The 12,398-nt window shown below is 42.4% G+C and overlaps 1 protein-coding gene across 1 annotated transcript in view; it reads left to right on the top strand.

Annotated features, from left to right (window-relative positions):
* LOC133624653 (long-chain fatty acid transport protein 4-like) overlaps nucleotides 1-10,783 on the top strand; it is a 26,778-nt gene extending 15,995 nt beyond the window's left edge. Inside the window, exons 6-8 of the mRNA XM_072916464.1 lie at nucleotides 4,278-4,369; nucleotides 4,549-4,658; nucleotides 10,474-10,783. Of these exons, the coding sequence (XP_072772565.1) occupies nucleotides 4,278-4,369; nucleotides 4,549-4,658; nucleotides 10,474-10,584 (313 nt within the window). The 3' untranslated portion in view covers nucleotides 10,585-10,783. The remainder of the gene's footprint in view (nucleotides 1-4,277; nucleotides 4,370-4,548; nucleotides 4,659-10,473) is intronic.
* The last annotated feature ends 1,615 nt before the right edge of the window (nucleotides 10,784-12,398 follow it).

A 12,398-nucleotide genomic window follows, 5' to 3' on the forward strand; every position in this document is an offset into this window, starting at 1 on the left:
CACACAACTATGGGACACATCAACAAATACCAAATACAAATATTTTATTTCAGCAAACGTACTGTTGCTTGGTATTTGCTACCAGAACAATTCTCTACCTCAGCACAGTTCTGTTACCTAAATTATTATTTGTTCCATCCATCCATCCATCCATCTTCTTCCGCTTATCCGAGGTCGGGTCGCGGGGGCAGCAGCTTAAGCAGGGAAGCCCAGACTTCCCTCTCCCCAGCCACTTCGTCCAGCTCCTCCCGGGGGATCCCTAGGCGTTCCCAGGCCAGCCGGGAGAGATAGTCTTCCCAGCGTCTCCTGGGTCTTCCCCGTGGCCTCCTACCGGTCGGACGTGCCCGAAACACCTTCCTAGGGAGGCGTTCGGGTGGCATCCTGACCAGATGCCCAAACCACCTCATCTGGCTCCTCTCGATGTGGAGGAGCAGCGGCTTTACTTTGAGCTCCCCCCGGATGGCAGAGCTTCTCACCCTATCTCTAAGGGAGAGCCCCGCCACTCGGCGGAGGAAACTCATTTCGGCCGCTTGTAAAGGTGATCTTGTCCTTTCGGTCATGACCCAAAGCTCATGACCATAGGTGAGGATGGGAACGTAGATCGACCGGTAAATCGAGAGCTTTGCCTTCCGGCTCAGCTCCTTCTTCACCACAACGGATCGATACAGCGTCCGCATTACTGAAGACGCCGCACCGATCCGCCTGTCGATCTCACGATCCACTCTTCCCCCACTCGTGAACAAGACTCCGAGGTACTTGAACTCCTCCACTTGGGGCAAGATCTCCTCCCCAACCCGGAGATGGCACTCCACCCTTTTCCGGGAGAGAACCATGGACTCGGACTTGGAGGTGCTGATTCCCATCCCAGTCGCTTCACACTCGGCTGCGAACCGATCCAGTGAGAGCTGAAGATCTTGGCCGGAGGAAGCCATCAGGACCACATCATCTGCAAATAGCAGAGACCTAATCCTGCAGCCACCAAACCAGATCCCCTCAACGCCCTGACTGCGCCTAGAAATTCTGTCCATAAAGGTTATGAACAGAATCGGTGACAAAGGGCAGCCTTGGCGGAGTCCAACCCTCACTGGAAACGTGTCCGACTTACTGCCGGCAATGCGGACCAAGCTCTGACACTGATTATACAGGGAGCGAACTGCCACAATAAGACAGTCCGTTACCCCATACTCTCTGAGCACTCCCCACAGGACTTCCCGGGGTACACGGTCGAATGCCTTCTCCAAGTCCACAAAGCACATGTAGACTGGTTGGGCAAACTCCCATGCACCCTCAAAGACCCTGCCGAGAGTATAGAGCTGGTCCACAGTTCCACGACCAGGACGAAAACCACACTGTTCCTCCTGTATCCGAGGTTCGACTATCCGGCGTAGCCTCCTCTCCAGTACACCTGAATAGACCTTACCGGGAAGGCTGAGGAGTGTGATCCCACGATAGTTGGAACACACCCTCCGGTTCCCCTTCTTAAAGAGAGGAACCACCACCCCGGTCTGCCAATCCAGAGGTACCGCCCCCGATGTCCACGCGATGTTGCAGAGTCTTGTCAACCAAGACAGCCCCGCAACATCCAGAGCCTTAAGGAACTCCGGGCGGATCTCATCCACCCCCGGGGCCTTGCCACCAAGGAGCTTTTTAACTACCTCGGCAACCTCAGCCCCAGAAATAGGAGAGCCCACCACAGACTCCCCAGGCCCTGCTTCCTCATAGGAAGATGTGCTGGTAGGATTGAGGAGGTCTTCGAAGTATTCCCTCCACCGATCCACAACATCCGCAGTCGAGGTCAGCAGAGCACCATCCCCACCATACACGGTGTTGACACTGCACTGCTTCCCCTTCCTGAGGCGGCGGATGGTGGTCCAGAATTGCTTCGAAGCCGTCCGGAAGTCTTTTTCCATGGCCTCCCCGAACTCCTCCCATGTCCGAGTTTTTGCCTCCGCGACCGCTGAAGCCGCACACCGCTTGGCCTGTCGGTACCTGTCTGCTGCCTCAGGAGTCCCATGAGCCAAAAGAACCTGATAGGACTCCTTCTTCAGCCTTATTATTTGTTGTTATTAATTAATGTTTGTTGAATCACTGTGACGTGCCTAGTGTCACCATGCTATTAGTATAATGTCATTTTGATATATTTCATGTAGTTGCACATTTTATACAAAAAAAAAGAAAACTAAAGTACTTTCAGTCCTGTTACTTAAATGAGTAATTTTTCACCTTACGAACCTTGTACAACAATTAAGTATACACAAGAACATGAAGCCACAATTATATTTAGTCACAACACAACAACTTTAAGCTACAACACAACAACTTTAAACCACAACACAAGAACATGAAGCCACAATACAACTATATTTAGCCACAGCACCACAACTTTAAGCCCCAACACAACAACTTTAAGCCCCAACACAACAACAGTAAGCCACAACACAACTATATTTAGCCACAATGCAACAACTTTAAGCCACAACACAACAACGTTAAGCGACAGCAGAAGTGATGAACACAACTGCAGTGACCGAGAACCAAGAAGTGACATTGACAACAACTAACTTTCACTTACTTTTCCAACTTTTTTCATTACAACGTCTTCAACATTGCACTGGAACACTTGGGTACATCAGCAACACTTGCGTTGTGTCCGTCACTTTTGTTGTCGCTCAATGTTGTTGTATTGTGGCTTTATGTTATAGTGTTGTGGCTTTTGAATTTGTTGTGGCTTTTGCAATTGTGTTGTGACTAAAAGTTGTTGTATTGTGGCTTTATGTTGTTGTGGCGTTTGCATTTATTGTTGTTTTTGGAATTGTGTTTTGCTAAAAGTTGTTGTGTTTTAGCTTCATATTAACGTGTTGTGGTGTAAAGTAGTTGTGTTGTAGCTTCATATTGTATATTATTGTTGTGTTGTGGCTTTCTGTTGATCTGTTGTGGTGTTTGCATTTGTTGTGGCTTTATGTTATTGTGTTGTGGCTTTATGATTGTTGTGTTGTGATGTAAATTTGTTGTGTTGTGGCTTTATGTTGTTTTGTTGTGGTGTAAAGCTGTTGTGTTGTGGCTTTATGGTGTTTTGTTGTGGTGTAAAGCTGTTGTGTTGTGGCTTTTGCAATCCTGTTTTGGAGGAAAATTGTGTTGTTGCAAAAAGTTGTTGTATTGTAGTTTCATGATTCGTGTGTCGTGGTGTAAAGTAAAAATTGTTGTGTTGTAGTTTAAAATTGTTGTGTTGTGGCTTTATGTTTTTGTTTTGTGGCTTTTGAAATCCTGTTGTGGAGGAATGTTGTTGTGTTGTGGCTACATGATTATTGTGCCGTGATGTAGAGGTGTTCTGTTGTTGCATAAAATGGTTGTGTTGTGGTTTTATGACTGTTGTGTTGTAAAGTTGTTGTGTTGTGGTGTAAAAAGCCACAACAAATTTGTGTTCATCACTTCTGCTGTCGCTTAACCATCAATCAATCAATGTTTATTTATATAGCCCGAAATTACAAGTGTCTCAAAGGGCTGCACAAGCCACAACGACATCCGCGGTACAGAGCCCACATAAGGGCAAGGAAAAACTCATAACCCCAATGGGACGTCGGTCCCATTGGTGTTGTTTCATCCACAACACAACACGACGTTGTTGTGTTGTGGCTCAAAGTAAACTTGTTGTGTTGTGGCTTTTGCAATCCTGTTGTGGAGGAAAGTTTTTGTGTTGTGGCTTTAGGATTGTTGTGTTGTGGCGCAAAGTTGTTGTGTTGTGGCCTCATGATTGTGGTGTTGTGGTGTAAAGTTTTTGTGTTGTGTCAATATGTTGTTGTGTTGTGGCCTTTGCAATCCTGTTGTTGTGTTGTAGCTTTACCATTATTTTGTCGTGGCGTAAAGTTGTTGTGTTGTGGCTTTATGATCGTGGTATTGTTGCGTAAAGTTGTGTGGTGTCATTATCCTGTTGTGTTGTGGCCTTTGCTTTGTTGTGGCTTCTGCTGTAGATGAAAATGTATGTTTTGTGGCATAAAGTTGTAGTGTTGTGGCTTTTGCAATCCTGCTGTGGATTTAAGTTGTTACGTTGTGGTGTTTGCATTTGTTGTGACCCTTCTTTGCCACCGTAGTTTAGTATGTTTGATATTGTGAAATTTAGGGTTGAAAAAAGACAAACATGTAAGATGAAGTAGATCTATATCTCAATCATAAACATGGATTTGTTGGTATTTGAATGTAAGTCTGAAGTTTGGATTGACAAATTGCATTATGAATGATAATAATTAATTCTCATTCTCGCCGTTTAATTGTTTCATCAGATATTTCCGTATTGCTGCCTTTGGTTTCCATGCTTTTGGTCTACGAGGTGATGACATCATCTATGACTGCCTTCCTCTATATCACTCCGCAGGTGCGTCAATGTCATACGGTATTTTGCATGATTGTGTAAGATTTTTCTATGAATTTCATTTCAATCATTTTCAAGTGAAACCATCGAACTAAATTGAATGTTTAACTTGTGTGAGAAAAAAAATAAAAAATTCATAATTCATTATGGCAAACCGTTACAGTCCAGGTGTGTGTTTGCAGGCACGATCATGGGTGTAGGTCAGTGTTTGCTGTTTGGTGCAACCGTCGTCATCAGAAGTAAGTTCTCAGCCAGCAGGTTCTGGGATGACTGTGTCAAACACAATTGCACTGTGAGTATAAAGCATTGATGACGGCAAAATATTGTGTATTTTAGGTTAAACACAAATAATCCCACACTTCTCTTTGGCAATGTACACCTGTACAGCCGATAGGGACATCTACATGACGAGGCAAGGCCAGTTTATTTATAGAGCACAATTCGTACGTAAGGGTATTCTCTGGGCTTTACAGAAAAATATAAGAAGGGAAAAATAAAAGTAAAAACAATCACAAAAATAATCATGAATCTAATTAAAATCAAAGAGTGTAGATTCAAGACTTTCAGTTGTCATATGCACAATAAATAAAAGTGTTTTCAGGCCTGGATTTGAACATTGTTGAGACCCGCCTCACATCTTCAGGAAGACTATTTCAGATTTTAGTAGCATAAAACTCAGATGTAGTTTCACCATGTTTTGTTCTGACTCTCGGCACCAGCAGGAGACCACTCCCTGAGCTCGGGATGGTTCATATGGTTCTAACATGTCAGAGATGTACTTTGGCACAAGACCACGACAAAACTTGTACAAAGGAAGAGCTGTTTTATAGTCTGTTCTCTGAGCAACAGGAAGTCAGTGCAGTGACCTTAGCACTGGTTTAATATGGTCGTATTCCCTGGTTCTAGTCGGGACTCAAGCAGCAGCATTCTGGATACTTTTTTTTCAGTTTGTTTAGAAAGCCCAGTGAGAAGGCCATTACAGTAGTCAAACCTGCTGGAAACAAAGGCATGGATTAGTCTGTCTAAGTCTGATTAAGACATTATTCCTCTGATTTTGGCAATGTTTTCCAGGTGGTAAAAAGCTGCTGATGTTATTGACTTAATGTGGCAGTTAAAGTTCAAATCTGAGTCCATTATTACCCCTAGAGTTCTAAACTGATTATTAGGTTTTAGGGAGAAGATCTCAAGGTGACTAACAGTATGTTATCTTTGCTTCTGTCGGCCAAAAACAATAATGTCAGTTTTGTCTGAGTATTGCTGAAGAAAATAGTTTTGCATCCACACACTGATCTGTTCCATGCATCAACAAAGTGAATCAACAGGCCGACGTCCACCTACCGTCAGTGACACATAGATCTGAGTGTCATCTGCGTAGTTGTGGTAGAAGACATTGAAGCTGCGTATTAGCTGAACTAGTGGCAGCATGTACAACTTGAACAATAGGGGTCTCAAAATCGAGCCCTGAGGAACCCCACAGGTCAGAGACACAGTTACCAATTTCAACAAAGTACGTCCTGTGATCGAGATAGGACTTGAACCAGTAAAGAGCAGAACCGGATATTTCCACCCAGTTTTCTAACCTCTGTATTAAGACAGTATGGTCAACTGTGTCAAAGGGAGCGCTCAGGTCCAGCAGAACCAAGACTGAGACTTTTCCCGCGTCTTTGTTCGGGCGGATATAATTCGTCACTTTGATCAAAGCTGTTTTAGTGCTGTGGTGATATATAAGAAAAACTTGACTTTCAGTGAATTCTAGCTATATATATATATATATGTATGTGTGGGGAAAAAAATCACAAGACTACTTCATCTCTACAGGCCTGTTTCATGAGGGGTTCCCTCAATCATCAGGAGATATAAGTCATATATATATATATATATATATATATATATATATATATAAAATAAATACTTGAATTTCAGTTTTCATTTATTTACACATATACACACACACATAACACTCATCTACTCATTGTTGAGTTAAGGGTTGAATTGTCCATCCTTGTTCTATTCTCTGTCACTATTTTTATAACCATGCTGAACACCCTCTCTGATGATGCATTGCTGTGTGGCACGCACAAAAGTGCTTTCATCAAATGCACGAGAGTCTGGAATTTTCCATCCCTCCCGAGCATGGCCAAAAACCGGTCAATCTTTGCTTCCTGAGGAAGATCTTCACTGCCAAGCACTTGATATTCCACTACTTCTTCCCGGAGGCTATCCAGGTCCAATCGCAGCTGCGGCTTGGAACTTATAAGCGTGTTTCTTCATCTTACTCGTCGTCGGCGTCGCCATGGCTGTATCTTCCGCGTTCTTCTGCTTTGTCTCCTTGTTGTGTGCGCAGTTGTGCACTGCACTCTCTAAAAGCCCTGGATGTTATTGTCACATATGCATGTACAGTAGATGGCAGTATTGCCCTGTTTAAAGAGTGTCACAACATTGCTGTATACGGCAGACAAACTGCTTTACGGTAGACGAAAACGTGACTGCTGTTGTTTTGTGTTGTTACCGCGCTGGGAGGACGTTAATGAAACTCCCTAACAATAAACCCACATAAGAAACCAAGAACTCGCCCTCGATCATTCTACAGTTATAACGTGATTGGGCAGGCATGCTGTTTATATCGTGGGAAAGCAGACGTGAATACAGGCTGTCCTCACTCAGATCAGCCTGAATTTCGGGAGATTTTCAGGAGAAAATTTGTCCCAGGAGGTTTTCGGGAGAGGCGCTGAATTTCGGGAGTCTCCTGGAAAATCCAGGAGTATTGGCAAGTATGCCTAAACTAAACATAAAAAATGGCTAATAATGCCTGAAATAAGGCATTCTTGTGAGTTTTACTCGAAACATATGCTTTTCTAAGGCTTGCAAACACAAAAAGTATTTGGTTTCCTCTATATGACAGTAAAGTTCTTAAAATCCTGAGATAATGCAAAATAAGCAAAAACAATGTATTCCATCATAATTCCTACACCAAATAAGCAAAATGTCTAAAAATGCCTGTAATATTGAATCTGTGTGAGTTTTACTAAAATCAGTTGTTTTGGTAAGGTTTACAAATACAAAAATGAGGTTTTACTCTTTATGACAGTTATTTAAACAGAACTCCTCCACTTGGGGCAAGAACTCCTCCCCAACCCGGAGATGGCACTCCACCCTTTTCCGGGCGAGAACCATGGACTCGGATTTGGAGGTGCTGATTCACATCCCAGTCACTTCACACTCGTCTGCGAACCGATCCAGTGAGGGCTGAAGATCTTGGCCAGATGAAGCCATCAGGACCACATCATCTGCAAATAGCTGAGACCTAATCCTGCAGACACCAAACCGGATCCCCTCAACGCCCTGACTGCGCCTAGAAATTCTGTCCATAAAGGTTATGAACAGAATCGGTGACAAAGGGCAGCCTTGGCGGAGTCCAACCCTCACTGGAAACGGGTCCGACTTACTGCCGGCAATGCGGACCAAGCTCTGACTCTTGCAAAGGGAGCGAACCGCCACAATAAGACAGTCCGTTACCCCATACTCTCTAAGCACTCCCCACAGGACTTCCAGGGGTAAATGGTCGAATGCCTTCTCCAAGTCCATAAAGCACATGTAGACTGGTTGGGCAAACTCCCATGCACCCTCAAGGACCCTGCCGAGAGTATAAAGCTGGTCCGCAGTTCCACGACCAGGACGTAAACCACACTGTTCCTCCTGAATCCGAGGTTCGACTATCCGGCGTAGCCTCTTCTCCAGTACACATGAATAGACCTTACCGGGAAGACTGAGGAGTGTGATCTCACGATAGTTGAAACACACCCTCTGGTTCCCCTTCTTAAAGAGAGGAACCACCACCCCGGTCTCCCAATCCAGAAGTACCGCCCCCGATGTCCACACGATGTTGCAGAGTCTTGTCAACCAAGACAGCCCCACAGCATCCAGAGCCTTAAGGAACTCCGGACGGATCTCATCCACCCCCAGGGCGTTGCCATTGAGGAGCTTTTTAACTACCTTGGCATCCTCAGCCCCAGAAATAGGAGAGCCCACCACAGATTCCCCAGGCACTGCTTCTTCATAGGAAGACATGTTGGTGGGATTAAGGAGGTCTTCGAAGTATTCCCTCCACAGATCAATAACAGCTGCAGTAGAGGTCAGCAGCGCACCATCCTCACCATACACGGTGTTACAGTGCACTGCTGCCCCTCCTTGAGCCGGCGGATGGTGGTCCAGAATCGCTTCGAAGCCGTCTGGAAGTCGTTTTCCATGGCTTCTCCAAACTCCTCCCATGTCCGAGTTTTTGCCTCTGCGACCGCTGAAGCCGCACTTCGCTTGGCCTGTCGGCTGCCTCTGGAGTCCCATGAGCCAAAAGGACCCGATAGGCTCTTTCTTCAGATTGACGGCATCCCTCACTGCTGGTGTCCACCAGCGGGTTCTAGGATTACCGCCACGACAGGCACCAAACTCCTTGCGGCCACAGCTCCAATCAGCCGGCTCGACAAGAGAGGCACGGAACATGGTCCACTCAGACTCAATGTCCAGCGCCTCCCTCGTGACATGTTCAAAGTTCTTCCGGAGGCGTTCCCAGCAAACCCTCACAATGCGTTTGGGCCTGCCAGGTCTGTCAGGCATCCTCCCCCACCATCGCAGCCAACTCACCACCAGGTGGTGATCGGTAGAAAGCTCCGCCCCTCTCTTCACCCGAGTGTCCAAAACATGAGACCGCAAATCCGATGACACAACTACAAAATCGATCATGGAACTGCGGCCTAGGGTGTCCTGGTGCCAAGTGCACATATGGACACCCTTATGTTTGAACTTGGTGTTTGTTATTGACAATCTGTGACGAGCACAAAAGTCCAATAACAAAATACCACTCGGGTTCAGATCCGGGCGGCCATTTTTCCCAATCACGCCTCTCCAGGTTTCACTGTTGTTGCCAAGATGAGCGTTGAAGGCCCCCAGTAGAACGAGGGAATCACCCGGTGGAGCACTTTCCAGTACTCCCTCGAGTGAATCCAAAAAGGGTGGGTACTCTGAGCTGCCGTTTGGCGCGTAAGGCCAAACAACAGTCAGGACCCGTCCCCCCACTCCGAAGGCGGAGGAAAGCTACCCACTGGTCCACTGGGTTGAACTCCAACGTGCAGGCTTTGAGCCGGGGGGCAACAAGAATTGCCACCCGAGCCCGTCGCCTCTCAACGCAAGCATTATAACTCCAAAACAACAAATGCTAATAATGCTTGGAAAAATGTATCTTTGTTAGTTTTACTAGAATAATAATCTTTTGTAAGGTTTGCAGACACAAGTTTTTTTTTTTTTACTCAATATGACAGTATAACTGTCATACTAAATATGAAAGTTGTATAAACATATCTCCAAAACCAAACATGCAATCCATCTAAAGATGCCTGTAATATTGAATCAATGAAAAATAGTTTTTTTACTCAATATGACAGTATAACTGTCATACTAAATCCATCCATTTTCTTCCGCTTATCCGAGGTCGGGTTGCGGGGGCAGCAGCCTAAGCAGAGAAGCCCCAGCCACTTTGTCAAGCTCTTCTCGGGGGATCCCGAGGCGTTCCCAGGCCAGCCTGAGACATAGTCTTCCCAATGTGTCCTGGGTCTTCCCCGTGGCCTCCTGCCGATCGGACTTGCCCTAACGAAAAAAGCAATAAAAATGTATTCAAACATGTGAAATGTCTAAAAATGCCTGTAATATTGAATCTATGTGAGTTTTACTAGAATCAGTTGTTTTTGTAAGGTTTGCAAATACAAACATTTGGTTTTACACATAATAACAGTATAACTGCCACATTCAATATGACATTTATTCAAACATATTTCCTAAACCACACATGAAAAATGTCTAATAATGCCTGGAAAACATTATTTTTGTGAGTTTTACTGGAAAAACATAGTTTGTAATGTTTGTAAAGACACAAGTTAGTTTTACTCAAGATGACAGTATAACTGTCATAATACATATGAAAGTTATATAAACATAATTCCAAAACCAAACATGCATTATGTCTAAAAATACCTGTAAAATTGTATCCATGTGAGTTTTACTAGAATCATTTTTTGTTGTTGTTACTAAATCCATCCATTTTCTTCCGCTTAACCGAGGTCGGGTTGCGGGGGCAGCAGCCTAAACAGAGAAGCCCAGACTTCCCTCTCCCCAGCCACTTCTTCCAGCTCTTCTCGGGTGATCCTGAGGCGTTCCCACAAAACTCCTAAACTACACTTAAAAATGAGCTAATATTGCCTGAAATAATGCATTCTTGTGAGTTTTCCTCGAAACATATGCTTTCTTAAGGCTTGCAAACACAAAAAGTATTTTTTTACTCAATATGACAGTAATGTTCTTAAAATCCTGAGATAATGTGAAAAAAGCAATAAAAATGTATTCAATCATAATTTCTAAACTAAACATGCAAAATGTGTAAAAATGCCTGTATTATTGAATCCATGTCAGTTTTACTAGAATCAGTTGTTTTAGTAAAGTTTGCAAAAACAAAAATTAGGTTTTACTCTTTATGAAAGTAAACTGTCACACTCAATATGACAGTTTTTTAATCATAACTCCTAAACTACACATGCAAAATGTCTAATGATGCCTCAAATAATGCATTCTACTGAGTTTTACTCGAAACATATGCTTTTTCAAATCTTGCAAACACAAAAAGTAGTTTTTTACTCAATATGACAGTAATATTCCTAAAATACTGAGATAATGCGAAAAAAGCAATGAAATTTTATTCAATCATATTCCCTAAATCATCATGCAAAATGTGTAAAAATGCCTGTAATATTGAATCCATGTGAGTTTTACTAGATTAGGTGGTGTTTGAAATTTTTGCAAATACAAAAATTAGGTTTTTTTCACCATGACAATGTACACTCAATATGACAGTAAATTAAACATAACTCCTAAACTACAGTTAAAAATGAGCTAATATTGCCTGAAATAATGCATTCTTGTGAGTTTTACTCGAAACATATGCTTTTTTAAGGTTTGCAAACACAAAAAGTAGTTTTTTACTCAATATGACAGTAATGTTCTTAAAATCCTGAGATAATGCGAAAAAAGCAATAAAAATGTATTCAATCATAATTTCTAAACTAAACATGCAAAATGTGTAAAAATGCCTGTATTATTGAATCCATGTCAGTTTTACTAGAATCAGTTGTTTTAGTAAAGTTTGCAAAAACAAAAATTAGGTTTTACTCTTTATGAAAGTAAACTGTCACACTCAATATGACAGTTTTTTAATCATAACTCCTAAACTACTCATGCAAAATGGCTAATAATGTTTGAAATAATGGATCCTTGGGAGTTTTCCTCGAAACATATGCTTTCTTAAGGCTTGCAAACACAAAACGTATTTTTTTTACTCAATATGACAGTAATGTTCTTAAAATTCTGAGATAATGCGAAAAAAGCAATATAAATGTATTCAATCATAATTTCTAAACTAAACATGCAAAATGTGTAAAAATGCCTGTATTATTGAATCCATGTGGGTTTAACTAGAATCATTTGTTTTAGTAAGGTTTACAAAAACAAAAATTAGGTTTTACTCTTTATGAAAGTAAACTGTCACACTCAATATGACATTTATTTAATCATAACTCCTAAACTACACATGCAAAATGTCTAATGATGCCTCAAATAATGCATTCTACTGAGTTTTACTCGAAACATATGATTTTTCAAATCTTGCAAACACAAAAAGTTGTTTTTTACTCAATATGACAGTAATATTCCTAAAATACTGAGATAATGCGAAAAAAGCAATGAAATTTTATTCAATCATATTCCCTAAATCATCATGCAAAATGTGTAAAAATGCCTGTAATATTGAATCCATGTGAGTTTTACTAGATTAGGTTGTGTTTGAATTTTTTGCAAATACAAAAATTAGGTTTTTTTCACCATGACAATGTACACTCAATATGACAGTAAATTAAACATAACTCCTAAACTACAGTTAAAAATGAGCTAATATTGCCTGAAATAATGCATTCTTGTGAGTTTTACTCGAAACATA

This window comes from Nerophis lumbriciformis, linkage group LG27 (genome assembly GCF_033978685.3).
Source record: "Nerophis lumbriciformis linkage group LG27, RoL_Nlum_v2.1, whole genome shotgun sequence".
In the NCBI taxonomy this organism is placed as follows: domain Eukaryota; kingdom Metazoa; phylum Chordata; class Actinopteri; order Syngnathiformes; family Syngnathidae; genus Nerophis; species Nerophis lumbriciformis.